The 27,273-nt window shown below is 40.0% G+C and overlaps 1 protein-coding gene across 3 annotated transcripts in view; it reads left to right on the forward strand.

Annotated features, from left to right (window-relative positions):
• LOC134352891 (plastin-3-like) overlaps positions 1 to 27,273 on the forward strand; it is a 142,044-nt gene that overhangs the window by 91,389 nt on the left and 23,382 nt on the right. For all 3 annotated transcript variants that reach the window (XM_063060470.1, XM_063060472.1, XM_063060471.1), the window contains exons 4-8: positions 7,673 to 7,802; positions 12,028 to 12,160; positions 14,706 to 14,787; positions 16,230 to 16,395; positions 23,176 to 23,318. In XM_063060470.1, coding sequence (XP_062916540.1) covers positions 7,673 to 7,802; positions 12,028 to 12,160; positions 14,706 to 14,787; positions 16,230 to 16,395; positions 23,176 to 23,318 — 654 coding nt within the window. The remainder of the gene's footprint in view (positions 1 to 7,672; positions 7,803 to 12,027; positions 12,161 to 14,705; positions 14,788 to 16,229; positions 16,396 to 23,175; positions 23,319 to 27,273) is intronic.

Genomic DNA, 27,273 nt, shown 5'->3' on the forward strand with positions numbered 1-27,273 from the left:
TTGAAAGAGGGAACACAACTACAGCTGTGAAGATCCCTGCTGCACCTGAGGACCCTGTGATCTCCGTCTCGGAGGCGGATGTTAGACTGTCTTTAAAGAGAGTGAACCCTCACGGGGCAGAATGTCCCGATGGAGTACCTGGTAATGCTCTGAAAACCTATGCCAACCAACTAACAGGAGTATTCAAGGGCATTTTCAACCTCTCACTGCTATGGGCAGAAGTTCCCACTTGCTTCAAAAAGGCAACAATTAGACCAGTGCCTAAGAAGAATAATGTGGGCTGCCTTAATGACTATCACCCAGTAGCACTCACATCGACAGTGATGAAATGCTTTAAGAGGTTGGTCATGACTAGACTGAACCCCTGCTTCAGCAAGGACCTGGACCCATTGCAATTTGCCTATTGCCACAATAGGTCAACGGCAGACACAATCTCAGTGGCTCTCCACACGGCTTTAGACCATTTAGACAACACAAACACTTATGTCAGGATGCTGTTCATCGACTATAACTCAGCATTTCATACTATCATTCCGACAATCCTGATTGAGAGTTGCAGAACCTGCACCTCTGTACCTCCCTCTGCAAACCGGAAGACCAGAGTCTGTGCAGATTGGTGATAACATGTCCTCCTTGCTGACGATCAACACTGGCACATTTCAGGGGTGTGTTTAGCCCACTGCTCTACTCTGTATATGCACATGACTGTGTGGTTAGGCATAGCTCAAATAGCATCTATAGATTTGCTGATGACACAACCATTTTTGGTAGAATTTCAGGTGGTGACAAGAGGGTGTATAGGAGTGAGATATGCCAACTAGTGGAATGGTACCGCAGCAACAACCTGGCATTCAACGTCAGTAAGACAAAAGAGCTGATTGTGGACTTCAGGAAGGATAAGACAAAGGAGCACATACCAATCCTCATAGAGGGATCAGAAGTGGAGAGAGTGAGCTGCTTCAAGTTCCTGGGTGTCAAGATCCCAGACAATCTAACCAGGTCTGAACATATTGATGTAGTTATAAAGAAGGCAAGACAGTGGCTATACTTTATTAGGAGTTTGAGGGAGTTTGGCATGTCAACAAATACACTCAAAAACTTCTATAGTTGTACCACAGAGAGCATTCTGACAGGCTGCATCACTGTCTGGTATGGAGGGGCTACTGCACAGGACCGAAAGAAACTGCAGAAGGTTGTAAATCTAGTCCGCTCCATCTTGGGTACGAGCCTACAAAGTACCCAGGACATCTTCAGCAAGCGGTGTCTCAGAAAGGCCGTGTCCATTATTAAGGACCTCCAGCACCCAGGGCATGCCCTTTTCTCACTGTTACCATCAGGTAGGAGGTACTGAAGCCTGAAGGTGCACACTCAGCGATTCAGGAACAACTTCTTCGCTTCTGTGATCCGATTCCTAAATGGACATTGAACCCTTGGACACTACCTCAATTTTTTAAAAATATACAATTTTTGCATGTTTTTTAATCTATTCAATATATGTTATTGATTTACTTGTTTATTTAGTATTATTATTGTTTTATTTTTTTTTCTCGCTGCTAGATTATGTATTGCATTGAACAGCTGCTGCTAAGTTAACAAATTTCACGTCACATGCCAGTGATAATAAATCTGATTCTGCAAATTAATCTCAAAGTAGTATATGGTAACACATGTATTAAAAAAAATAACATAAATTTTACTTCAACTTTGGGCTCTGGTGCAATATTGGAATAAAGTTGCTGTACATGACTGTTCATTTGTCCATTTTAATGTAACTCCTGAGTGGTGATCTAAATTTAAGCAAAGTTTTTTACTTTGAGCACTGTTTTTGAAAGAGTATTATGGTATTGCAATCCTTGCATTTGGCACATGTTTGGAACATCAAGCTTCAGATTAGAAGTTTTTGTGTTTATTCTGTAAATGTCACTTTTTGTAAGTGGCAACACATAAAGGCAAGGTGATGACAAATGCTATTGGCTTGCTTGCCTTCATTGGTCAGGGCACTGAACATAGAAGTTGAGACATTGGGTTACAGTTTCACATGACACTTGAAAGAGCACACCTGGAGTATTGTGCTTGGTTCCGGTTGCTCAGCTATAGGAGGAAGTCCTTAATCTGGAAATGGTAAAAAAAAAAGATTCACAAGGATGTTGCTGGGACATAAGTAGGTAGGGCTATTTACTCTGGAGGGTAGGAGACTAAGGGGGTGAAGTTATTGAGGTATGTAAAATCATGAGGGACACAAGGTGAATGATAAGTCTTTTTCCTAGTGTAGGAGATTCTTAAACAAGAGGACATAGGTTTAATGTGAAAGAAGAAAGATTCAAGGGGGACCAGTTTATTTCATGATGGGTGGTGAGTCTATGGAACAAGCTGACTGAAGCAGTGATCAGAAGCATATGCAATTATAAGGTGTAAGAGACATTTAGATAGGTCATAGGTTACTATAGTACAGACACAGGCTCTTTGGCCCACCTGGTCCATGCCAACCTGTTTCTATGCTAAGTCCCATCTATCCACAACCAGACCATAGCCCTCCATATCCCTCTCATGTAGTTGAATCCACATCCATGTCCTGAGCTTGCATCCTTATATCCACCAATGAAAGTTGCAACTCAAGTGGGTATGGTGGGAAAGAAAGTGTACAGTATACTTGCTTTCAACAGATGAGGTGTTAAGTATGAAAAGAGCTGGAGGAAGGCCGCAGGTTGCCTATACCTTTGGAGGGAAACGGCAGTAGCCATTTGGGATTGAGGTCCTTCCTGTGGACCAAGAGGGGAGGTAACCAGTATAAAGAGGTAAGGAGGGGTGTAAGTGGAGCAACACTGGCGAGTGATAGGTGGATCCATTGATACCCACTTATGTCCCAGCAATTGGCAGATGGAGTCTGGAGGATATGGAAGTGTGGAAATAACACCTGGGCTACAGATCATGGAATCTGGTGAGGAAGATTAAGAGGAACCAGATAAGGGAGGTGGAGTAGGGGGATCGGAACAGTAGGTGGTGATCACAAGGAGTGAGAAAGGAACAGATGTGGCAAAATTTGCATGAAATTGCAGGATTCAGTGTTCATGCTGTTGGGTTGTAAACTGTCCAAGAGAAATAAAAGTTTCAAAGTCACTTAAATTCCTGTAGCCCCACTGGCCACCCTCAGGGTTGCTCGGCTCGCTGTCGTCTAGGGAAACAGCCTCGGCCCTGCCAAACTGGGTAATTAGTTTGTGTGGATGCTGTGTGAGGTACCCCACCCCACCCAAATAACAGACAATGCACCAGATGCAATTAAATGATATACAGTTTATAGATATTACTGGAACTATATAATTAAAAGAGAATAAAATATCAAAGGAAAATAAAAGGCGCCACACTTATCAAAGTTCAATCTCTTCGTGCACAAAAAAACCGCTGGAGCTCCAGGACCACCTTCTTCACACTGCGACCCCCTCGGACCACCTCGACCGGCCGCCTGGGACCACCAACAGTGGTCGACCAGACGCCCCACACGAGTCCGTCTCCGTCTCCTTGCCGAACGTCCCGCTCGGGGTCCAACCCCGTTAGCGGACTCACAGCACCTCGTCCATCCTCTGTCTCGCTCTCCCACCTTCTCCCCCAAAACCCCCTCGCAAACAGTATCTTCAAATACACCAAAACCATAACAACTATCCCAATTGGTTAATAACGTATTTCTTATCACCCTCTAAACCACAACAAGCTGCTAGCGCAAACTTTCTCAGCGTTTAAGACAATAAAGCCGCATGCCCCAGATTAACATAACAAAGATGCCATTTTAATTAGCCTCCGCAGTAACCTAAAAATTGAAACCCCCTTACATTCCCTTCCCAGTACTCTCATTACACCTCTACTTCTTCCACTGCCAGAATGAAGACGAATGTAAACTGAAAGAATAGCATCTTATATTACCACTTTGATAAGCATGTGCTGCACATTTGCCCATTCTAATCTGTCATTGGCAACTTGCTGCTCCCACCCGTACCCCTTTACCACCTAGCTCAGTGTTGACAGTGAGCTTGAGCATACAGTTTCACATTCCTCTGTGCAAGTCTTGGATAAGTATAGTTAACCTAGTACAACCACACAAGGAAGACCACAGGTCATATTCTATTAGAGTACTTATCCCAACTCTTGAGTATTCTTCTCATGTTAATAGATTGCCTCTATTTTCAAAGTTATTCTACTGTTGCTAGAATAGTTTGGTGCAACCTTTTGAAGTCCATTAAGAAACTTGTAATTACTGTTTGTAAAAGTCAGTTAGTAAGCTGTGGCTTTGCTATAATCAAACCATGCTTGACAGTCAGTCATGCTGTATGAAGTGTCTTGTTTCTCTGATTAGCTCATTTTATTGTGCTAAAGCTAATTACACTGACAAGCTATCAGTACTTCTAGTATATGGGACAAATACCTGCTTGTACTTTGGATACTCTGATATCAACTTCCATAACAATCCAATTTGGCAAGGATCAACATATTGCCAGGACATTAGTAAAACATAATGCTGTCATCTGAGTGGGCCATAACAAATCTGCCCAATAAGCAGCGAGTGACCTGTCAGCTTTACCAGCTGTCAAGGAATTTGATTGCACATAAATGTTCCTAAATTCATAAGCATTAAAGAACTAAAATCCAATCAGCCAATAATAAAAATTATAAAATACAGGTGACATTTACATTATTTGGTGGGGGCATTGTTCCATGAAGACAGACCCCCATCGTGGTTTTCTGTAACATTATATATGTATGTGCTAAGAAGCATGAGCTGAAAAAAAAAACATGATTCATATATCTTTTCTCCACATAAATTCAATGAGAGTAAATTTTATTTTTCTGTAAGGATGAATTTCTGTAACCTGAATAGCACTAACATAGTTAGTTAAATAACCCTTAAATTTTTCAAGTAAAGTGAGTCCAAGTTATTAAAAACAAATCTTTTCCTCACAGCCATTCCTCTCATGGTCAACCAAATGAATAGACTAGCTGTTCCTGTGCTAGGTCTAACATAGAGCAGTTTCAGCAAGCAAATTCCTTATGGTAATGACTGAGGAATTCAGCTAGTTTTTGCTCTGTTATTGGACTTGTGGAAACTAATAATGGGATGCAACCAGGAAAGTACTAGTGACAAACCAGTAAGGTTGGAAGTATGCAAGAGTCCTGAATTTCCTGATAGTCGGATGTCAGAAAGTGGGGAAAATGCAGTTTAGATGTTAAGTGCTGTCAGAGTGGAGTTAATTGTCACATGCACAAGTGCAATGAAAAACCTATTGCACCAGCATCACAGTCACATAGCATCATATAATTAGCATTCACAAGAAACATACCAATTAAACATAAATTTAACACAATTTGTACAATTGGAACAAAGGAAAACAAAGTTTATTTTAATATGAAGTGGTCATAATATTGTTAAGATTGTTATAGCCAGGGATAGTAATGGGGACAAGCTTCCACTACCTATTAAATGCTCCCAGTGGCGTCCACCTCAAATAGCCACTGACAATCAAGTCCAGCTTCTGGTCTTCACACGGGGCTTAGCTACTAAGCCCGGCGGAACCATTTCTACTGACAGGAGAAGGGGCAAAGGCAGGTTACTGGTGCCTTAAAACCAGTTACTTTGGGCAGATGGGGCTCATCAGCCATGTTTGGCAGCTTATCCAGGAGAAGGAAAACTCTGATCTCAAACTTGCACTGCCTTGCGGGTACACCCACTCGTGGGGAAGGCTTCAGAAGTAAACCCCAAGGGAAAATTACGCAACTGGAGTCCCTAAGACAGTCCTACATTGAGTTCAATCATGACTGGCAACTCCTGCAACACTGCTGGTACCAAACTGTATCCGTCTCTGCTATTCCTTTGGGTTCATCAGATGCACGGAGAAGGGGAGCTTGCTCTCCATATCGTACTGCCCAGGCTTGCGTATCTAGACAGTTAGGACACAATATCTCTGGTCAACTCTGACCGAAAGAGGCCTCTAGTCATAATATTAGTGATTAGAGTTATGCCAGATGCTTGAAAGGGAGGTAGATATTCTTGAAGCTGGATATGTGGGAATTCAAGCTTATGTATCTTCTGCCTGTTGGTAGCTAAACATGGCATGGACTAGATGGTGGGGATCTTTGATGCATGTTTCCCACCTGAGGCATTACCTCCTGTAGATACTACCAATAGCAGGGAGGAATGTGCCCGTGATATATTGGGCAGAGTCCACTGCACTCTGCAGCTTCTTACGTTCTCGTGCATTTGAATTGCCATATCAGAACATGATCAGGATACTTTCAACAGTACATTGTAGAAGTTTGTTAGTGTGTTAGTAATGTCATTAGCAAATTTAAAAATGATGTTGGAGCTGTGATTAGCCACACTGCTATATCTGCATAGAGTAGAGTAGCCCAGAGGTACACCTTTGTTGATGGTCAGCAGGGCAGAGCTGCTGTTATCATTCCTCACTGACTGAGGTCTGATGATGGCGAAGTTAAGTCTCCATTTGCAGAGGGAGATACACAGACTTGCAGCTAAGAGCAATGTACAGTATACATTGAATTTGATCTCCTGTCCAAACTAGTCACGATCCTTGTCACTCAAGGGATGGAAATAATGTAGGAAGTTAAATCAGTGGTTGAAGTGGCTGCAAACACGTATTTATTTGTTTGATGACTCATCAAGATGCCCTGTGGTCAGTCAGTTCCTATGATTTTGATGGCTTTGGTTTCCTTTGTTAGATTGTGATAGAGGTTAAAAGATTATCTATATTCTATATAAATCAACTGAGATTACTAAAAGATCAAAAATATAGCTCTCATTTTAACTAGTAATGCCATTAATGACATTCTGAATTTTGGGAAATGTGTACTCGATTATGTTTGTACCCAGGTTTTACATTTCTGTATGATGTGATTTATTATTTTTTTCTGATTATAACAGATAAATTATGAACATGGCTACCACTGAAGGTAATGAAAGCACATTAATGTGGTTACGTCACACAACTTCAAAGTAACAGCTTGCCTTTTCATTTTGGCCACAAAACTAACTTCATCAAATCCCTTGTATAAACACAGGCTGTTTATTGTGCACCACTGCTTCTGTTAATGCGGACACAGGAACACACAGATAACTGAGTTGGCAATACATAGATGCCAATCCACTTTGTTCATTTGTTATAGTTCAGATGTGTTACTTGCTTTGCATCCATTTCAGGACAGTATTGGTCAAGTAATTTCAGTCAAGTCTTGGTTGTCTTGTTTTGTTGCACAGCTATTCAAGATTCAGGGATGCAGTTGGATTATAAAATGCAGAAAATTTTTTGAGAGGAATTTGTTTCTTAAAGTGTACATTTCTTCTAGTTAAGCACTGTAAATGAGCTAGTTAATAGATATATATTATTTAATTGTCTAGGAGAACGTAGAAAATGTAAGCGATACAATTGTATCTTGAATTTGTCACTGTAGAAAAGGATTCACTTTTTATTATTTGAACTTAAATCAGCTGAGTGGGATGGAATTATCCTGACAATAAGGTACACTGATAATGAAGTGGCATGTTAAATGGCACACCATGGCACTATTGTACTTATGCCAAAGGGAGACAATTATTTGGATGCTTAGCTAATTAAGCACAAAATTGTACCTCGTGTACTGAAATGTTCCCATATACCACTTTAATTCACAGATTGTTCAAGATTTGAAAAACAGACATGTTGCTAAAACATTCAGAATGGCCATCAACAGGAGAGAAGGCATCTGTGCCATTGGTGGAACTTCTGTTCAGTCCAGTGAAGGAACCCAGCATTCTTACTCAGGTACCCTCAAAAATTGTTGCTATATGCAAATGACGCCTTTATTTATTTGGATCACAATCCTGAAAATGAACTAAAATAATTTTCATTTAACTTTCTTTTTACACTTGTGATCTAAATCTTGTGTAATGACATAACCTGGAGAAATCTGCATTCATGCCATCCTTGATGCAACTCTTCTTCCATTGTAGCGCACCTTTTGTTACATTGAACTAGATCAGCACAAATTAATTATTGTGTGCTTCATTCTTTCTACATAATGATGTTTCAGCTACCTAGGCTCAATGTTTTCAGCTGTTGCAGTTGCGTGTTTCCTATGTAAACATATATTTTAGAAATAAGTGTCTTAGGGTTAAATTAGCATTTTGTTTCATTTTAATGGTATTTAATGCGTGATAAACAAAATTGTGGATCAAGCTTGAGTCTGGTGTGATCTTGTAACCTGAGCAGAAGCTCCGTTACAGCACTGAAAGACTGCTGCAATGTAGGAAACATTAGCTTTTCATTAGATGTTAAACAATTCCTTAAAGTAGGGAACTCTCTCCAAACCACTCCAGCATTACTCCCCTGCAGACAAAAGCAGTAGACTGATCATTCATCTCTCAGCTATTGCTGGGAAGACCCATGCTTCACTAAGTAATGAGTCCAAATGTTTTGGAATATTTTAAAGAAATATAAAAAAAAGTATTTTCAAAACAGGATTTTGTTTATTTTGTCCATTTTCTAGTTTTGTGCTTCAACTGCATAAGACCATAAGATGTAGAAGCAGAATTAGGCCATTGAGTCTCCTCTGCCATTTCAACATGGCTAATTTATTCTCCCTCAAACCCTATTCTGCCTTTTCCCTGTAAACTCTGACATCCCTGCTAATCAAGACCCTATCAGCCTCTGCTTTAAGCATTCCCAATAACTTGGCCTTCAGGCTGTCTGTAGCAAGGAATTCCAAAGGTTAACCACCTTCCAGCTAGAGAAATTTCACCTCATCTCTGTTCTAAAGGGACATCCTATTCGGAGACTGTGCCCTCTGATCCTAGATCCCCCCACTATTGAAAATGTCCTCTCCACGTCCACTCTACTTTAGCCTTTTAATATTTGGTAGGTTTAAATGTTTCTTCTAAACTCCAACAAGTACAGATTCAGAGCCATCAAACGCTCCTCATATGTTAACCCTATCGTTCCTGGGATCATTCTCATGAACCTCCTCTGGACCCTCTAAGGCGGCACATCCCTCCTTAGGTAAGAGGCACAAAACTGATCATAATACTCCAAATGCCTTGTAAATCCTCAGCATTATTTCCTTGCTTTTATATTCTAGCACTCTCGAAATGAATGCTAACATTGCACCTACCTTCCTTAGTATGCATTCAGCTTTTAAGGGATTCCCTAAAAGATTCCCTTATCTTTCAGGGAATAACGCACTAGGACTCCCCAGTCTCTCTGTACCTCCAATTTCTGAATTCACAACCTGTTTAGAAAATAGTGTGCACCTTTGTTTCTTCTACTAAAGTCCATGACTGTACACTTCCCAACACTACATTCCATCTGCCACTTCTTTGCCTGTTATCCTAATCTGTCCAAGTCCTTCTGCAGACTCCCTGCTTCCTCAGCACTACCCACCCCTCCAACTATCTTTGTATTATCTGCAAATTTGGCCGCAAAACCATCAACTCCATCATCCAAATTATTGACATACAACATGAATAGTCAAGTTCCCAACACCCGACCTCTGCAGAGCACCACAGGTCACCAGCAACCAACTAGAAAATGCCCCTATTATTCTTCCTCTTTGACTCCTGCCAATCTTCTGTCAGTGCTTGTATCTTTCCTGTCATACTATGGCCTATTATCTTGTTTAGCAGCCTCACGTGTGGCACCTTGTAAATAGCCTACTGAAAATCCTAGTAAAACAACATCCAAAGACATTCGTTTGTCTATTTTGCATATTATTTCCTCAAGGATTCTAACAGATTTCTCAGCCAAGATTTTCTTTTAAGTCCCATTCTGACATTGGCCTATTTTAAGTACTCCAAAACTTTATCCGTAATAATGGACTCTTAATATTTTGACAACCATTGAAGTCAAGCTAAATGGCCTATAATTTCCTAACTTTTGTCTCCATCCTTTCTTAAAGAGTAGAATGACATTTAATTCTCAGCAGTTGTTTGTGTCAAAAAATCAGACTTCAGTCATTTGATCTACCAGAAGTTTAGTGGTAGTGAATTATAATTTCTTGTACAAAAGGAAATAGTAATGAGGTATCAACAATTTTGATCATCTTGAGTGGTTTATATTTACGTATTTGGTAAAGCAAAACTTTTAATGAGCTGAATCTCACTGGTGGATAGTTTGCAGTTCTAAAGAGAGCCATCAGGTATTGGCGTCACAGGAAATCTCAGACTTCCATGCAGGTAAACCACAAAGCCAAATCTCCCTGAAGGTCATGTGCCAATGGATGTGACTGCCCATTCTGTTGTTAGATTTGCTATTGGGTCCAAAAGTGGAGCAGTGTCTCTCTGAAGAGAACGTCATGGCATTTTGCGTCCAGCTCATGACTTTCTACTGGGATTTTTTTAATGTGGGAGCAATGAACTCTTTCATTTGAATGGAGTCACCGGAATTGTGGATAAATGGAAATGCTTTTAACCACTGATGTATTGAATTTCTCACTTAATCAATGAGCATCCTCCAGTAGCACTCACATCCACAGTGATGAAGTGTTTTGAGAAGCTGGTGATGAAACACATCAACTTCTGCCTGAGAAATGACTTGGACTTACTCCAGTTGATGTACCAGAGCAACAGGTCCACACCAGGAGCCATCTCATTAACTCTTCACTCAACCTGGAACATCTGGACATCAAAGATGCATACATCAGGATGCTTTTTATCGACTACAGCTCAAGGCTTAATACCATCATCCCCTCAAAAATAATCAAAAAGCTTCATAACATTGGCCTTAATACTTTCTTGTGCAGTTGATTTCCTCATTTGCAGACCTCAGTCAGTTCAGATTGGCAACAACATCCCCTCCACAATCTCCATCAGCACAGGTGCACCACAAGGCTGAGTGCTTAGTCCCCTGTTCTGCTCAATTTGCACTGATGATTGTGTGGCTAAGCACAACTCCAAACCACATTCAGCTTTGCTGATGACACGACTGCCATAGGCTGAATCAAAGGTGGTGACAAATCGGCATGGAGGAGGGAGATTGAAAATCTGGCTGAGTAGTGCCACAACAGCAACGTCAGCAAGACTGAAGAGCTGATTATCAACCTTTCCATTCGGCCTGGCACCTGAATCATCATCCAGACATCAGGTTTGGTCGTACTGGGTTTAGTTGCTTCGGTATGCTCTGGGACCTGGACCCTGCAGCCTCAACTGAGCCTGTACTTGACCTTTCTGATTTGGTCTGGTGCTTAAATCAATCGAACCTCGGGTCTTCCTCACTCTTGACGACAGACCCACTGTCTCTCCTCGCCTCGCCTCAGTTCTGCCACATCGAATTGCCTTCAAGTCCAAAAGGAATTTGCATGTTATTGTTTGCACTGATCATTTACCAGGAAAAGAGTGATTAACAAAGTATTTAGTTGTTTTCCTTGTTTCATTAGCCACCAGCCAGAAGTCACTGAGATTCACCCGGACCATCTTAAACCAGGAATTTTTAACAGCTGTCTAACTAGCAAAGGTGTCGGGAGCGGGTTCTGGGGATGTAACATCTGAGAACCTCTCACTACCCAGAGACTACTTCACCTCAAGGAATATGCTCTGCTTGTTTATCATTACAAGTGTCAATATGCTTCATTGGAGAGCTTTAGCGGAAACCTGCTAAGCAATGGATTGACTCTCCATTTCTACGTTCCTTAAAACGTTCTGCTTTACTTATAATAGTAAAGCAATGTGCAATTTGCAAGAGTAAGAATTCTTGAAAGCTGGGAACCTGCAGGCATGTGTTTGCCCATAACTTTTGATCTTAATATGAGTTATGTGGATGTTGGCTGGTTGTTACAAGAGATACTGTTTGGGTTTATGCATGGAGGGGGGCAAAATGTTTGCAGAGTGGTTGGAGGGATGTGAGTAGGTTCCCCTTCTGGTTGCTCAGGTTGTAAAGGAAGGAATAATTGGATGTAAGTATTTTTTTAAAAAATGTCTGCGCTTAAACCATAAATTGGCATTAGGAAATACTAATCATAACATTACATGATGATTTTTTTCCCCACTTGAATCAACAGAAGAAGAAAAGTATGCATTTGTTAACTGGATAAATAAGGCTTTGGAGAATGATCCTGATTGTGGTGGAATGTTGCCAATGGATCCCAATACAGATGCTCTTTTTAAAGCTGTTGATAATGGCATTGTACTCTGGTGAGTTGCATTAAATTTATTTGTGACATAGTTGGTATAATTAATCAATTATGTTTTCTTCACCCTGAATAACTCAAAATACTTCTTCATTCATTAATCCTAGTAGGTTTATTTCAATAAGAACACAAACCATGAAGGAACAACGTAATGAATAATACGTTTGACTTTATTGATGTTTTTGTTTTAACTCATTTTTTTCAAGCAGGAAGAAATAATTGGTTTATTATGGTCACGTACGGAGATACAGTGAAAACTTGTATACTATCCATATAGGATCAATTCATTACATTGACGTAATGCAAGGTAAACAATAACAGTGTAGAATAAAGTGTTACAGTTTGAGAGAAAATGCAGAGCAGGGAAACAGTAAGATGCAAGGTAAATTGAGAGGTTAGGGGTCCATCTTATTGAGAGACATTCTAATTTTGAGAAATTGTGAACTGTTGCAGTTGACTGGATCATCATTTGTGCTGGTAATTTTCTCCATCAGACCCTTGGCCTAATTCCATTCTTCTGATTGCTTGCCCAGTGCTTCAGTATTCCTCTTGACTGATCTGTTTTGGGAAGGATTACGTTTACTTCCAAGAATATAAGTTATAAAATTACTATTTTCTGCTGAGCACAACTTCTTAAAAATAGCTTACGATCCTTAATTAAAAACTAAAGCTTCCATTGTAATTTATAGTGCAAGCATGCTATTTGGATAATTGAATGGGTAGATTTTCATACATTCCAATTCCAGTGGTATAATTATCATAGAAAATTGACAAGTATAAATCTTTAACCTGCTATCAGACAACTGAATGTTTTATACATATGAAAGAAGTCCATCCTGTGGATGAGGCTTTATAAGGTGTTGGTTAGGCCATGTTTGGAGTATTGTGAGAAGTTCTGGGCCCCTGTACCTAAAAAAGTATATGCTTGCATTGGAGAGGTTCTGGAGGTGGCTCTGAAGAATGATGCCAGGAATGAAAGGGTTAACATATGAGGAATGTTTGATGGCTCTGGAGTTAGAAGAATAAGGAGGATTTCATTACAACATACCGAATATTGAAATGCTGAGATAGAGTGATGTTTCCAGTAGTGGGAGAGTCTAGGACCAGAGGAAACATCCTCAGAGTACAAGGACATCCCTTTAGAACAGAGATAAAGAGGAATATTTTTAGCCATAGGGTGCTGAATCTGTGGAATTCATTGCCACAGATGGCAAGAGGCCAAGTTATTGGGTATATTTAAAATGAAGGTTGATAGATTTTTGATTAGTCAGAGTATCAAAGGTTACGGGGAGAAGAAGGGAGATTGGAATTGAGTGTGGAAATAAATCAACCGTGATCAAATGATGGAGCAGACTTGGATGAGCCAAATTGAATTGGGGTACCTCCAACATGATAGATGCACATCAATTTTTCTAACTTCTGATAATTCCCACACCCTCTGGCTTCTCTTTTTTTCGTTTCCTCATTCTGGTGCCCCTGACCCCTTCTACTCTGTTTGCTTGTCATCTGGTGTCCCTCCTTCACCTCTCTCTGGTACCCCACTTCCTTCCCTTTCTTCTATGGTCTATTTTCCTCTCCTATCAGATTCCACCTTCTTCCCTTCACCCCTTCCATCTGTCACCTCCCAACTTCTTATTTCATCCCCTACCCACCCTCGTTCCCCCTCACGTGGTTTCACCTATCACCTGAAAGCTTGTGCTCCTTCTCCTCCCCGCCACCTTCTTATTCTGCATGATTAATCCTGGAAAAATGATTCTATTTCTGGTCAATCTTGAGGTTAACATTGCAACAATTCAATCCTACATCAAACAGAGGTCAAACCTGACAGTGCCATAGTGAGTCGTGTTTACCTAATGTACTGACAAACTTGCAAAACACAGGTGAACTTTGTCATCTCGTGAATTGTTCAAATGGTCACAGTTTGATTTTGTTCACATCCACATTGCAATTTGACTAAGTTGGTTGTGCTCTTGTGTCTCAGGAGAATGAACTGATGAAGCTGCTGCCCCCATTGCCTCCTGTAGCAACTAAGTTTAGGAAAGTTTCAATGTGATCTAGCCTGCTTAGATTTTTGGAAACAGAAAATATGTCCTTTGAAATATAAGCATTGTTGGTGTGTTGCTGCACTGTATGTGTGGTGAATCAATTTGCCTTCAGAATTGAGCAATTTGTTCGGTGGTTTCAGAGAACATTGTGGAATTGCAGACTGAGGAAGAGAGACAGGCTTTTATCCAAGAAGGCTTGTTAATCAATTTTATGGCTAAAACAGCGTCCTTGGTCATTTTCTTTAGGTTTTCACCTGAAATAATGAGATTTATGACTTCAGCATCAGAACTTCCCCTTGATCATAGGATAGATATTCCTTTAAAGGAATTGATGTGCATGAAATGAAATGCTATGGTTTTTTTTTGAAAACTTGAGCTTCTTTGTATAGATGATGTGAACTGAATCTAAAGTCTTTTCCATAAACAACCATAGATTCTATTATTGTTTAGTTTTGAGATGCTGAGTGGTTTGCTGTACCATTAATTGTCATCTTCCACTTCCAGCAAAATGATCAACCTGTCGGTGCCTGATACAATTGATGAAAGAACGATCAACAAAAAAAAACTTACAGCATTTACCATTCAGGTAACTGATTGTATTGAGAGATTAATACAATCAGGTATAGTCACAGTAATGCTTGAATTATTTAACTTAGGTAATGCAAATGATATTTTGGCAGTGTTACTAGACTAGTCAATCATTGCTCGTTTGTTTAGTTTTCATGTGCCCATGAGCTGTGCTTTTGCCTGAGGTAAAGATTAGTCAACAAAAATCACCAAATAATTCTCATAAAATGTAACAACACAACTTACAGTTTTTGTAACTATTCTTTATTAATAAAATTCAAGATTCTATATACTGTTTTACTAGGCCTCTGGTCACCCTACTAATATTGTCTGATTTGATCTAGTGCCAAGTTCTGTGCAGTTGCATTCCTATGAAGCATCTTTGAGCGTTTTTTTTAAACTGAGTTATAAATGTAAGTTATTGCTGCTGCCAGAATATGTTGCAGGCCAGATTAGAAAGACTGTCAGGAAAGTGAATAGCCTGTCAGTCCTGAGTGTTTACGCACAAATAGAAAGTCCAAATATTGGTTGTTTGAACTTGCTATAGCTATGCAGATAAAGCAAGCTTTATTGAAGAAACCCTCCATTAAGGTTCTATTACTCATTTGGGCATTGGTCTTATAAAGAATGCGTAGAGCATATTTTCAACCAAAAAGCTTCTACAGCCTCTTGAAACTAGAAGAAATGTGAGAAAGCTGCTGAATCTTCAGTTTTATCCATGACGTTTTTCAGCTCTGTTTGCAAGGAAGCCAAATGAAGCAACCTTGTCACTGGAACTCATGTTTTTGAGATCCGCAGTGATGTGCTGGATAACCTGAATGATGATCTCCAAAGCGGAAGAGATCCCAAAGCTTGTATTTTGTGTCTCTGATATACTGTATGATTGGAACCCGTCTTCTTGGTACATGAGTGAATATAATTGGATTATCAGACAAGGAAAACTTGCACTATGTATATCAGATTATTTTGTTTCACACGAGTTATCATTAGCAAGATTTATATGAAGTGGAAAGCTGTTTAAAACTAAGTATTATCTGCCTAGCTTATGTGACAACTGATTTTGAGAATAGTCTCATACTTCTTTCAGCCCTTTGGAAGATTCTAAAATTAGATATACTTCATTCCTGTATGAACACGAAACTTGAATTGGCAAAAGTTTGTGTTGGGAATTGTGAGCACAAATAAAAATGAAAATGTTGGAAATACTTAGTAGGTCAGGCAGCATCTGTGTGGGGTGGGGAATTCAGTGGGGAAGTTTACTGTTTCTACCAGTGCTGTCTGAGCGGTTCAGTTTTTCCAGCGATGTTCAGGTTTCCAGCATCAATAATTTTAAGGACAGTCTTGTGTCTCAAATGTGATGCAGTATATAACTGTAGCAACATATATATAACTTTAGGAAAGTTAGCACTGACCTGCTTATTTCATTACATATTAACATATTTAAATATTTGATTTATGTAGGAAAACTTGAATCTTGCGTTGAACTCTGCCTCTGCTATTGGTTGTCATGTTGTCAATATTGGTGCACAAGACTTAAGAGAAGGAAAACCCCATTTGGTTTTGGGACTTCTATGGCAGATCATTAAAATTGGGCTGTTTGCAGACATTGAACTTAGCAGAAATGAAGGTAAGACAAATACTAAAGGAATGTAGTATCATAAGTGGACAATACATCCTCTCTAGCCAGTTCCATCATTGAGTAAGATGAGGGCTGATCTCTGAGCAAATTCCGTGTAATTGTATTTTCCTATATTAATATATTTGGTAAACAAAATCTACTATTCCAAGATTTAAACAACAAACTAATATCAAATGCTATTTGTGGAGGAATTACAGACACCCCACATGCACTCCACACTCCCAGTTTCACTTGAGAAAGGCCTGGTTAATGTCTTGGTCATGGTCCAAATATCTTGCGAGACCATAAGTTGTGGGAACAGTTCAGCGTCAGGCAAGTGAAGTTGGGTGAGGTTATCCCCTCTGGCTCTACAGCCTGATGGTTAAGGGGTAATAAGTGTTCCTGAACCTGGTGGCACGGGTCTTAAGGCTCCTGTACCTCCTTCCTGATGGCATCAGCAAGAAGAGAGCATGGCTTGGACAGTGGGGTTCCTTGATGATGGATACTGGTTTCCTAAGACGGTGCTCAATGGTGGTGAGGGCTTTGCCTGTAATGGACTGGGCTATATCCACTACTTTTTGTGGACGTTTATGTTAAAGGGTATTGAAATTTCCATATCGATATACTTTCCTAGAAGTTGTCGAAGTTTTAGATGTCATGTTGAATCTTCACAAACTTCTAAGAAAACAGAAGTGTTACTTTACTTTCTTTGAAATGGCACTTACAAGCTGGACCCAGACAGATCCTCTGAAATGATGACACTGAGGAATTTGAAGTTACTGACCCTCTCCACCTCTGATTCCCTGATGAGGACTGGCTCGTGGACTTCCAGCTTCTTCCTCCTGGCGGTCCTTGGTTTTGCTATCTTTGAGTGAGAGGTTGTTGCTGTAGCACCACTCAACCAGATTGTCAATCTCCCCGTCTATATGCTGATTCATCACCAAATTTGATCTGGCCTGCAATAGTGGTGTTGTCAGCAATTTAAGTATGGCATTGGACCTCTGCGAGGGGTGAGGGAGGGGGCTAAGCACACAATCTTGTGGTGCACTCATGGGGATTGTGGAGGAGATATTGTTGCCAATCTGAACCATCTGGGGTCTGCAAGTGAGGAAGTTGAAGAGCCAGTTGCACAATGAAGTATTGAGGCCAATTTCATGGAGCTTATTGATTAGTTTTGAGGGGGTGATTGTGTTGAATACAGAGTTGTCATCAATGAAGGGCATCCTAGTGTATGCAGCCTCACTGTCCACATTTTCCAGGAATAATCTAAGAGCCAATGAAGTGGCATCTGCTGTTGACCTGTTGTGACAGTAGGCTAATAGGAGTGGATCTAAGTCACTCCTCAGGCAGGACTTGATATGTTTCATCTCCAACCTCTCAAAACACTTCTTCATAGTGGATGATGTAAGTGCTATTGGATGATAGTCATTGAGGCAGATTACCATGTTCTTCTTAGGCACCGGTATAATTGAAGCCTGCTTGAAGCAGGTGGGCGCCTCAGACTGCTGAAGCAAGAGGTTAAAGGTATCAATGAACACTCCAGCCAGTGGAACAGCACAGGTCTCTAGTACTTGGCCAGGTACCCTGTCTAGGCCAGAAGCTATGCTATGTTTTAGTGCCAGAATTTGTTATTTTTGATTACTTTCTGTGCCAGACCACGATATTTTAACTTCTGTAGCCTCTGGATCTTACTAATATTTGCTTTGTTTCTTTTTCAGAAAATACTTCATTCTGTCCATTTTTAGGTTCAAATTGTGTTTTTATTCCCAATTGTTTATGCTATAAATTACTAGAAAATTTACTGCTTCAATCAACACTGCTCATCGTATGTCCCTTCTTGTGACAGTGGCAGCTTAGAGATGTAACTTTCCATCTCATTACCTAAATTGTTAATTAATATACTGAATAATGTGGCCTGAGTAAGTGGTCAGCTTTTGTTGAAGTTGAGTTGTGGAAGTCAGCTTCAGCCCACATAATGATCCTACATTGTACTTGCTTTCTTCATCAGTGATCAACAATAGGAAGTTGACGTATTGATCTGTTCTGTAAATGAAATTAACTAAAAATGAAACGGGGAGAGTGTTGGGTGAAGTGGTGTGACAGACATTTGTAGGGCACAGGAATAAAACCTGCCTGTAATCTAATTGATTTGAGCCACTGTGTTGTGCAGGAATTTTATGTTCATTATGGTTTTAAGTCCTCTGGAATTGGACAAGTTTAGGATGATCATTCTGGTCTATTAAAGTTTCTGTTTCCAGAAATCTGTTCAGAAGATGCATTTTTCAAGACCCTCAGCATTGGCACAGATGAAAGAATATGGCACAAAGAACAAAATAACTCTTCATTTGTTTTAAATCAAATGATGACAGGCAGCCTGATTTGAGCAATTTTTGTTCCATTATTGAGCTGCTGGATTAAATAAATGTCGATAAGTTGCAGCATCAATTTTTGCCATTTTTGACTTTTTGTTTCCCAGTGGGAACTATCAACTACCGATTTTGAATTGTACTTAATGAAACTGTGGTTGTTTTTTTTTAAAAGCGATTTTGGTTTTTGAAATTAAAACACAATGGGCCTTGGCGGCATAGCAAATGGGTTAGTGTTTCAAATCATTGATGTGTCTGTCATCAGAGCAAAGTTAGAAGTCAAACGTGTTTTAAATTGTAGAAGAAGTGAAGGTGACTAAAGTAATATTTATGACAGGATAGGAAACAAAAGAGACTGGGTGACACCGAGGTGTTGATGGCATCATCTATGAGGATGTTCATCTGTCTGGAGGGGATAAATAAAAATGGGGAAGGTGGGAGAAAGACACAAGTGTTACAACTGAAAGATGAGAAATACTGCACCTTTTAAGAATCTGAGATAAAAACAGCATATTCCAGATATTCCTGGCAGGTCAAGCAGCGTCTGTGAAGAAGCAAAAGCAGGTTACTGTTGCTGATTGATCATTCTGCTGCATCAGAGATGACTGAAGGATGTATTCTAATTCAGCTTGCTGTGGTCATGCTCATGATGTGGTGTCGAAATAAGAGAAACCAAACATAGAATGGACAACCACTTTCATTAGGCCCATAAAGATGAATTTGACTTCTAGTTGCCTCTCACTTTAATTTTCTTTCCTAATCCCACTCTACCATTGATCTGAAATACTGTTTGAGCAAAGCCCAGTATAAGCTGTGGAAAGATTCAGCCCTCAGGATGTAAAACTGATTCATCATTTTCAAAAACAAAACTAGTCTTTCCTGTTGTATCAGAATCAGCCATTCGTTACCAGGGATTCTGCTTTTCTTTCTCCACAAAGGTGCGGGCTGACGTTTATTTCCAATGCTGCAGTTTGAGTTTTATAGCCCTTTTGCTTTTCTGGTATTTTGCATTTCCAGTTCTCGGATTTTTTCCCTCATTTGTCTCCTATATGCATCTTCAAACAGGTTATTGACACAAACGAGACCTTCATCACATTCTCAGCCAGAATTACCATCACTTCTATCTTTCAGTCTCTCTTTCTCTGGAGTCTATCAGAGACATCTACCCCTCTCCCTTCTGCAATTTAGAAGATATTTAGTTTCCGGCTTTTCTGTATTTGAAAGGTCATGAACCTAAAACAATAACCATTTCTACGAATGCTTCCGATCCTGTTAGGTATTTACACCATTCTTTGTTTTATTTCATATTTCCAGCATCTGCAGCTTTCTTTATGAAATATTTGATGTCAGCATTTTGACATTTAAACCATGTTTTCCTTGGGCAGAATAAACCTTTGTTTTCATTAACAATGTTTGCTTTTCATTAAACACAAATGAAAATCAGGATTGCAGACACCTGGCCTTTTGCTGTTATTTCAAACCGAGTGTACAGCAACTGCACTCCTTGTGGCTTAAGTGTGGCAAACCCTTCCAGGGAACCTTCTGCAAGATGATTTTTTTAGAACTCGGCACCAGACTATATCATGAGGTTTTAGGACAGTTTGCCGGGTCCTTAGTTCAACAGGCCAATTTTGAAGGAGTAGATTAAGGAGAGTAAAGAATCATTTAATGTGGAATTCTCTGAGCATCTTTAATGATGACTGTCAGTAATGGTATAATTAAAATTTTTTAGGAAATAAATATTCATGTCATGGGCCTTGACTGTTTCAGTATTTGCCATTCAGAGGTAAACACAAACTATCATGTCTATTATTGAGGGAATTTGTGACTTTGGGATGGGCTCAATGGGGAAAAGGGGGCCAGAGTTAGAAGAGCACAGGGTTGCAAATCTGCAGCAAAAGTAAAGGACTGCAGTTGCCTGAAATCTGAAATAATAACAAAATGTAGGAAATAGTCAGGTATTGGGTTGTATCTGTGGACATAGAATTGGAGTTGATACTTCAGATCACTAACCTGAAACTGGCTAAATATGCAGAAGTTGCAAGTTTAAGAACCAGAGAAAGAACTATTGGGAAGGTTGGTCATTGGGTGGAAGATGAAAACAACTAAATGATCAGACTTCTTACCTCAGGCTTTTACTGTTTGTAGAATTTAAGTAAGGTTTACATTCGTCTTAATTTATACCCTTATTCAAAAGCTAAGAATATTAGCGGTGAATTGCTCAGATTAACATGGTGATATTAAAACGTGCGCTTTGATTTGTTCTTGGGACTTCTCAGTCTTTGTCCACTAAAGACAGTGCCAGATGCCTTCATGCTGTTCAAGTTCAATTGTCATTCAGCCATACATATGTATACAGGCCCCAAGCAGCATGTATACAGGCCAAGGTGTAAAGTACTGTACCAATAGTCACGCACAGCATATAGAGTTACGATAACAGAAAAACATGCAGTCACAAAAATATAGTATTGCCCAAGTCCTTGAGTATCATGGCCTGAAGATTAATGGTTCATAGGATGTTGTCCTAGAAACCATATTTCTGCAAGAACCAGCACGCCAGCACATCTGCAGACAAATGCAATCCAGGTTGTTCTCCACTGGGGAGCAGCACCCATGGGAGGGGCCAGTCGCCAACCCAGCACAGACTCCAGTGCACTCGCTGTCAGACTTGCAGTATGAGTAAACAGCTTTGAAACCGTCTTTAGTACTCTAGAACAGGGGTAGACAACCTCAAGCACAAATGATTTTCTAGCATGTGTTATTCATTAATTTGAGGCAAAACATAACTAGATCTATTTAAATAGATAATTCCCATATTTCACATTTTTTATGGCATTTATCTGGCCCACCATCTGCTCATTAATATGCGATCCGGCCCACAGAGGCAAAAAGATTGCTGACCCCTATTCTAGAATTTGCTACTGTTCAGAAGAATATATGCCCTCAGTACAGGTAACTAAGGTCTCAAGGTGCAGATACTGTATGCAATATATTTGTATTTGTAAACTGAGAATATTTAGAATCTGGGGTTGTCTGGGAGGTAATCACATTACCAACCCACTGTAGCCTGATCAAAGTTGGATGGTTTCATTAAAGAGAAGAGTCATCTGTCCTGCCAAGTTGCTGCTTAAGCTATCAAGCATGAGAACATCCTTTACTCATGCTTTTCTGCTTAGACTGGTTGATAAACATGGAATGCTAGACAAAGTAAATAGTGATTATCTGTTATGTGACAAGGCTTCGTTTTATCTTTGCTGAAAAACAAACTCTTACATTGTGTGGTCCTCTAAAACTGGCTTTATTGACTTATAGAACATAGAATAATACACCACATTACAGGCCCTCCGGCCCACAATGTTGTGCCGACCTTCAAACCCTGCCTCCCATATAACCCCCCACCTTAAATTCCTCCATATACCTGTCAGGTAGTCTCTTAAACTTCACTAGTGTATCTGCCTCCACCACTGACTCAGACAGTGCATTCCACTCACCAAACACTCTCTGAGTAAAAAACCTTCCTCTAATATCCCCCTTGAATTTCCCACCACTTACCTTAAAGCCATGTCCTCTTGTATTGAGCAGCGGTGCCTTGGGGAAGAGGTGCTGGTTATCCACTCTATCTGTTCCTCTTATTATCTTGTACACCTCTATTATGTCTCCTCTCATCCTCCTTCTCTCCAAAGAGTAAAGCCCTAGCTCCCTTAATCTCTGATCATAATCCATACTCTCTAAACCAGGCAGCATCCTGGTAAATCTCCTCTGTACCCTTTCCAATGCTTCCACATCCTTCCTATAGTGAGGGACCAGAACTGGACACAGTACTCCAACTGTGGCCTAACCAGAGTTTTATAGAGCTACATCATTACATCGCGACTCTTAAACTCTATCCCTCGACTTATGAAAGCTAACACCCCATAAGCTTTCTTAACTACCCTATCTCACTGTGAGGCAACTTTCAGGGATCTGTGACATGTACCCCGAGATCCCTCTGCTCCTCCACACTACCAAGTATCCTGGCATTTACTTTGTATCCAAGGCATTACTTTGTATGTCATTTACTTGTGTCCATCCAAGACCATTCATCCCCTTAGTATTGGGCTCTGGAGTAATGGTTTAATCTGAATGATGAATTTGGGTTTAGCAGTCAAAAGAAGCACCACGTTCCGTGACGTAAGTGTTTTGAATGTAAATTCTGTCCTCTTGAGCATCCTTGATTTTAATTAATACATCATTGACAAAGAGGGTAGAATGTAAATCAGGTAGGCCATGGCCAATCTTGTGGTAAAGGTTAGGTGCCTCAAGGTAGGATATTATGCCTACTATGACAATGAGTTAATTTACATGTGAATTTTTGGCACTGCCATGAAAAAAATGAATAATGGTTGTCAAGAGTAAAACAGATTAATTGGATTCCTTTCCATAGCACTGGTGGCTTTGCTCCGTGATGGTGAAAGTCTGGAGGATCTGATGAAGTTGTCTCCAGAGGAACTGCTGTTACGATGGGCTAACTACCATTTGGAGAATGCAGGCTACCAGAAAATCAACAACTTCCACGCGGATATCAAGGTACTTGTACATGCAAAATCATGTATAAGCAGAGATGGTTTCTGCAACTAGTACACAAAAATGGTTCCATTCTGAGTGTGGTTTAATGAGATTGCAATTCGCATCAGTTTTAAATCTTCAAATGCAATTGCCTAGAAATTGGATCACATAACTCTTTTTCTCAGTGCTTGTAACTAAAAATCAGTTTAACCTCAGTAAATTACCTTATGTCATTTCTGGGCGAGTCATGGTTCCCAGAAAGTGTGACCATGTACTTCCTACTCCTATGTTACTTTGCAGTCCTGATGTGATATCTGCAATAGGCCTGTATTGATTGGTGTTAATCACCTGTATATCCTTTTTGCTGTGCTGTAAGGGCACTTGAACAATGTTATTCTTGGTGGGTTTCTGTTGTCGGGCACTCCCAGGACAACGTAACCTGATTCCCACAGCAATGCCACAGGTAATCTTCAAGTCCCTGTGATTGTTTTCCCTTCTCTATGTATCCTCTTTCTCCTCCACCCTTACTGACACTCCCCAACACATCCTGACTTTGGCATTGAGACCTCCACTCCAAGATGAGCCATGTTGTTGACTTCTCCTGAGTTTTTCTATCATTCCCCTCTTTCCCAAAGCCACAGATCACCAGTTTCCTGGGATTTCCACCAGTCACCCAGTCTCCACCAAATAAGTGTTTTGCCACTTTTTCTGCTTCTCTTTCCCTATCTTACTTGAGTAAGAAGACAGACTCCCAGTTATGGTACGTCATTCAAGGCTACGTTAAGTACACATGGCATTGCACTCTATAGGGCAGGAGGAATTTTTAGCCAAATGCTTCCAAGTAAGATGTCGATGCTCACCTAAATGCAATACTGTACTCTAAATGTATCTGAAAGTAATCATTTAAAGAGCAAATAACAATCTCAGAGGATCACAGAGGCAACATATGTGGAGACAGAGCAGTGGTCGACAGATGCTACCTGACCCACTGAATTTTTCCAGTAGTTTGTTTTTCACTCAAGATTACAGCATCTAATCTCTTGTATCTTTCACTAGTTAAAGGTGATTGATATTTAAAAGCATTGTTTCTCATAGAGTATATTTCTGGAATTCTCTACCTACCCAGAGGAATATGAGGGTTGAGTTGGATGTATTTAAAGAGGAAGTAGATAATTTTTGAGAGATTGAGGGATTGATAACTTACAGAGAACTAGCACAGAAAAGATGAGACCTGAGCAGGTCAGCTATGATCATATGGAAGTGATAATTGACTGACTCCTATGTTCATAAATGATCAATATTCTTGTTGCAAGCATAAATTGTTCAAGTACTTGGGTAAAGGCACTTCAGGACTTGGTAGTTCATGTACTTAAACTGTGGTCAGAAATGGGGTAATTTTGAATAAGTACCTTCTGATTCAGGATGATATTGGAAAACTTTCCACTTACCTGAGTGTGTGCAACTTCCACAGCATTCAAGAAACTTAATACTGTCTAGGCCAAAGAATAATGTACGATAAATTACTTAAACATTTACTTCATCCACCAATAGCACACTGCAATGTGTATCATCTGAATGATGCAATGTATCAACTGAAGGCTTCTAAGATAGCATCTCAGACACTGGTACATTCCTCAATGTGACGGATAGGTGCCATTTATGCAGTGGAAAAACACATCATATCCAAATTAACCTGAGTCCAACACTGTCTCAGGTTGGACATGTATTGCTGTTCATTTATTGTTAATGTTATCAGAATTTTGGAATTCCTGACTTATGTGAACCACTGTAGTCTGCTAATGCCACATAGGAGTAGTGCAGCCGTTTCTAGAAGATACGATTGGCTAAAGCCAGATAAAAATAAAATCTGCCTCTAGACACTTGACTTCTATGAATGAACTTGAATAAAGATCATACTGTAATTAAAATTTGCAACTAGATTGCTTTTTCCTTCATATATCTTATTAAGACAGCGCTATGTCCTCAAACTTAAATTTACAGCTTTTTCGTCCTGATCAGCCTCTTTTATAAGCATCTGTTCCATGATGTCCATAGGTTCTTTACCGATTCTTCAAGGACAGGTGTAACCATCGCTTTGAGGGGTTTTGATTGTACAGAGAATTTCTTCCCAGTGATGAGAGGACTGGTAACCAGAGTAAAAGATTTTAAATAATTCTTAAAACAATATTTTGTTCTAAACAGTCTTTTTCATTTTCACCTTAGATCCCTGTCTTCTGGTGATTAGACATAGGTACTCCAGAAATATTACTGTTGTCTATCTCTCCCTGCCCATTACACAGCCTGTGTTCTATCTCCTGATCTGCATTTTGTAGGTTTAGAATTTGCTCTGAACAACAGAAATGTACACCTTCCTTGTTACTCTATATCAGTGGTTCAGAGACCAAAATATTGAAACACTATGATTTTTGTACTAATCTCAGCAGTGACATTGTTGATCAAGTACTGCCATGTTGTGGTCTTGTGATGCTGATTGTGGTTTGTGGGGTACTGGTTTAAACATAGAGCAATACAGCACAGCAACATGTCCTTGGGCCCACAAGTTTGTGCCACAGTAATTAAATCGATAATCGTGCCCAACTAGACTAATGGTCTCTGCATACACAGTATCCATATCCTATTTCTTGTACATTCATGTGCCCATCAAAGAGCCTCTTGAACACCACTATTATATTTGCCTCCAACACCTCCCCAGGTGCAGTATTCCAGGTACCCGCCATCCCTATATTTTTAAAATAATTCTCCTTTCAGCATCCTCCTCTTAGCTTAAATGCATGCCCTCTGGTATAGCATTTTACTGGCCTGGGAGAAAGAAACTAGTTGTTCACTCTATGCCTCTCGTAATCTTATAAACTTCCATTAGATCTCTCCTTGTCCTCTGCACTCCATAAAAGAACAACCCAAATATGTTCAACCTCTCCTTTTAGCATGTGCCCTCTAAGCCAGGGAGCATGCTAGTAAATCTTACCTGCATCTTGCACAATGCCTCAACTAGAACTGGATACAGTATTCCAGAAAATGCTGGAGGGACTCAGCAGGCCAGGCAGCATCTATGTTGTCTACATTGTCAACTGCACTTTTGTCCACTGATGCTGCCTGGCTTGCTGACAACATTTTGTGCATGTTGCTCGGATTTCCAGCATCTGTAGATTTCTTCTTGTTTGTGACTACTCCAGATCCAGCCTAATTAAAATTCTATAAAGCTGCACCATAATTTCCCAACTCTTGAACTTAGTTCCTTGATTAATACAAGCATTCCATATGCCACCTATACCACCTCTACCACAAGCTCCCCCTGGATTAAGCTCCATCTCCAATTTCTCTACCCATATCTGCAACTGGTCTTTTGGATGAGCCTCCTATGAGGGACCTTGTTAATACCTTAACAAAATCCATGTAGCCAATAGCCGTAGCTCTACATGTATCAATCACCTTAGTCACTCCCTTGAAAAACTCAGTCAAGTTAGTTAGTAAAATGTTTTCTCAGGAACTTCTCAACATAAGAAGCAAAGGATTCATATGAACCGCAGTCTCCTTCTAGAACAACTCTTGCCTGCAGTTTCTTCCTTCATTCCCAGAAAAATAGTAATGCTTTTAGCTTGAATTGAGAGGGGTCATCCTTAGCTGAGTGGCATCACTCAGTATGCAAGTTGTATGTTGGCCCTCTTGAGTCTTGGAATTGCTATTTAGGTTGCTATATATAAGGCACTGAAGGAGTCTTTTGGCTGAGGTTTTTAGCTGAGACTTCCTCTGTCCATGCAATTATTCAGGTAGTTCTGGTCTCCATCAATCAATATCACCAAATCTGGTTATTAACTATTTGGAAATTAGCTATATATTTCTGGGGCCTAGCTCTGCAAAAATTGGCTAGTACATTATCTACATTCAAAAGTACCATGTTAGGTGTGAGAACTTTGCCATATGAGTGGTGTGCATCCTGTGCAAATTATTCTTGATT

Source organism: Mobula hypostoma, chromosome 10 (genome assembly GCF_963921235.1).
Source record: "Mobula hypostoma chromosome 10, sMobHyp1.1, whole genome shotgun sequence".
Lineage (NCBI taxonomy): Eukaryota > Metazoa > Chordata > Chondrichthyes > Myliobatiformes > Myliobatidae > Mobula > Mobula hypostoma.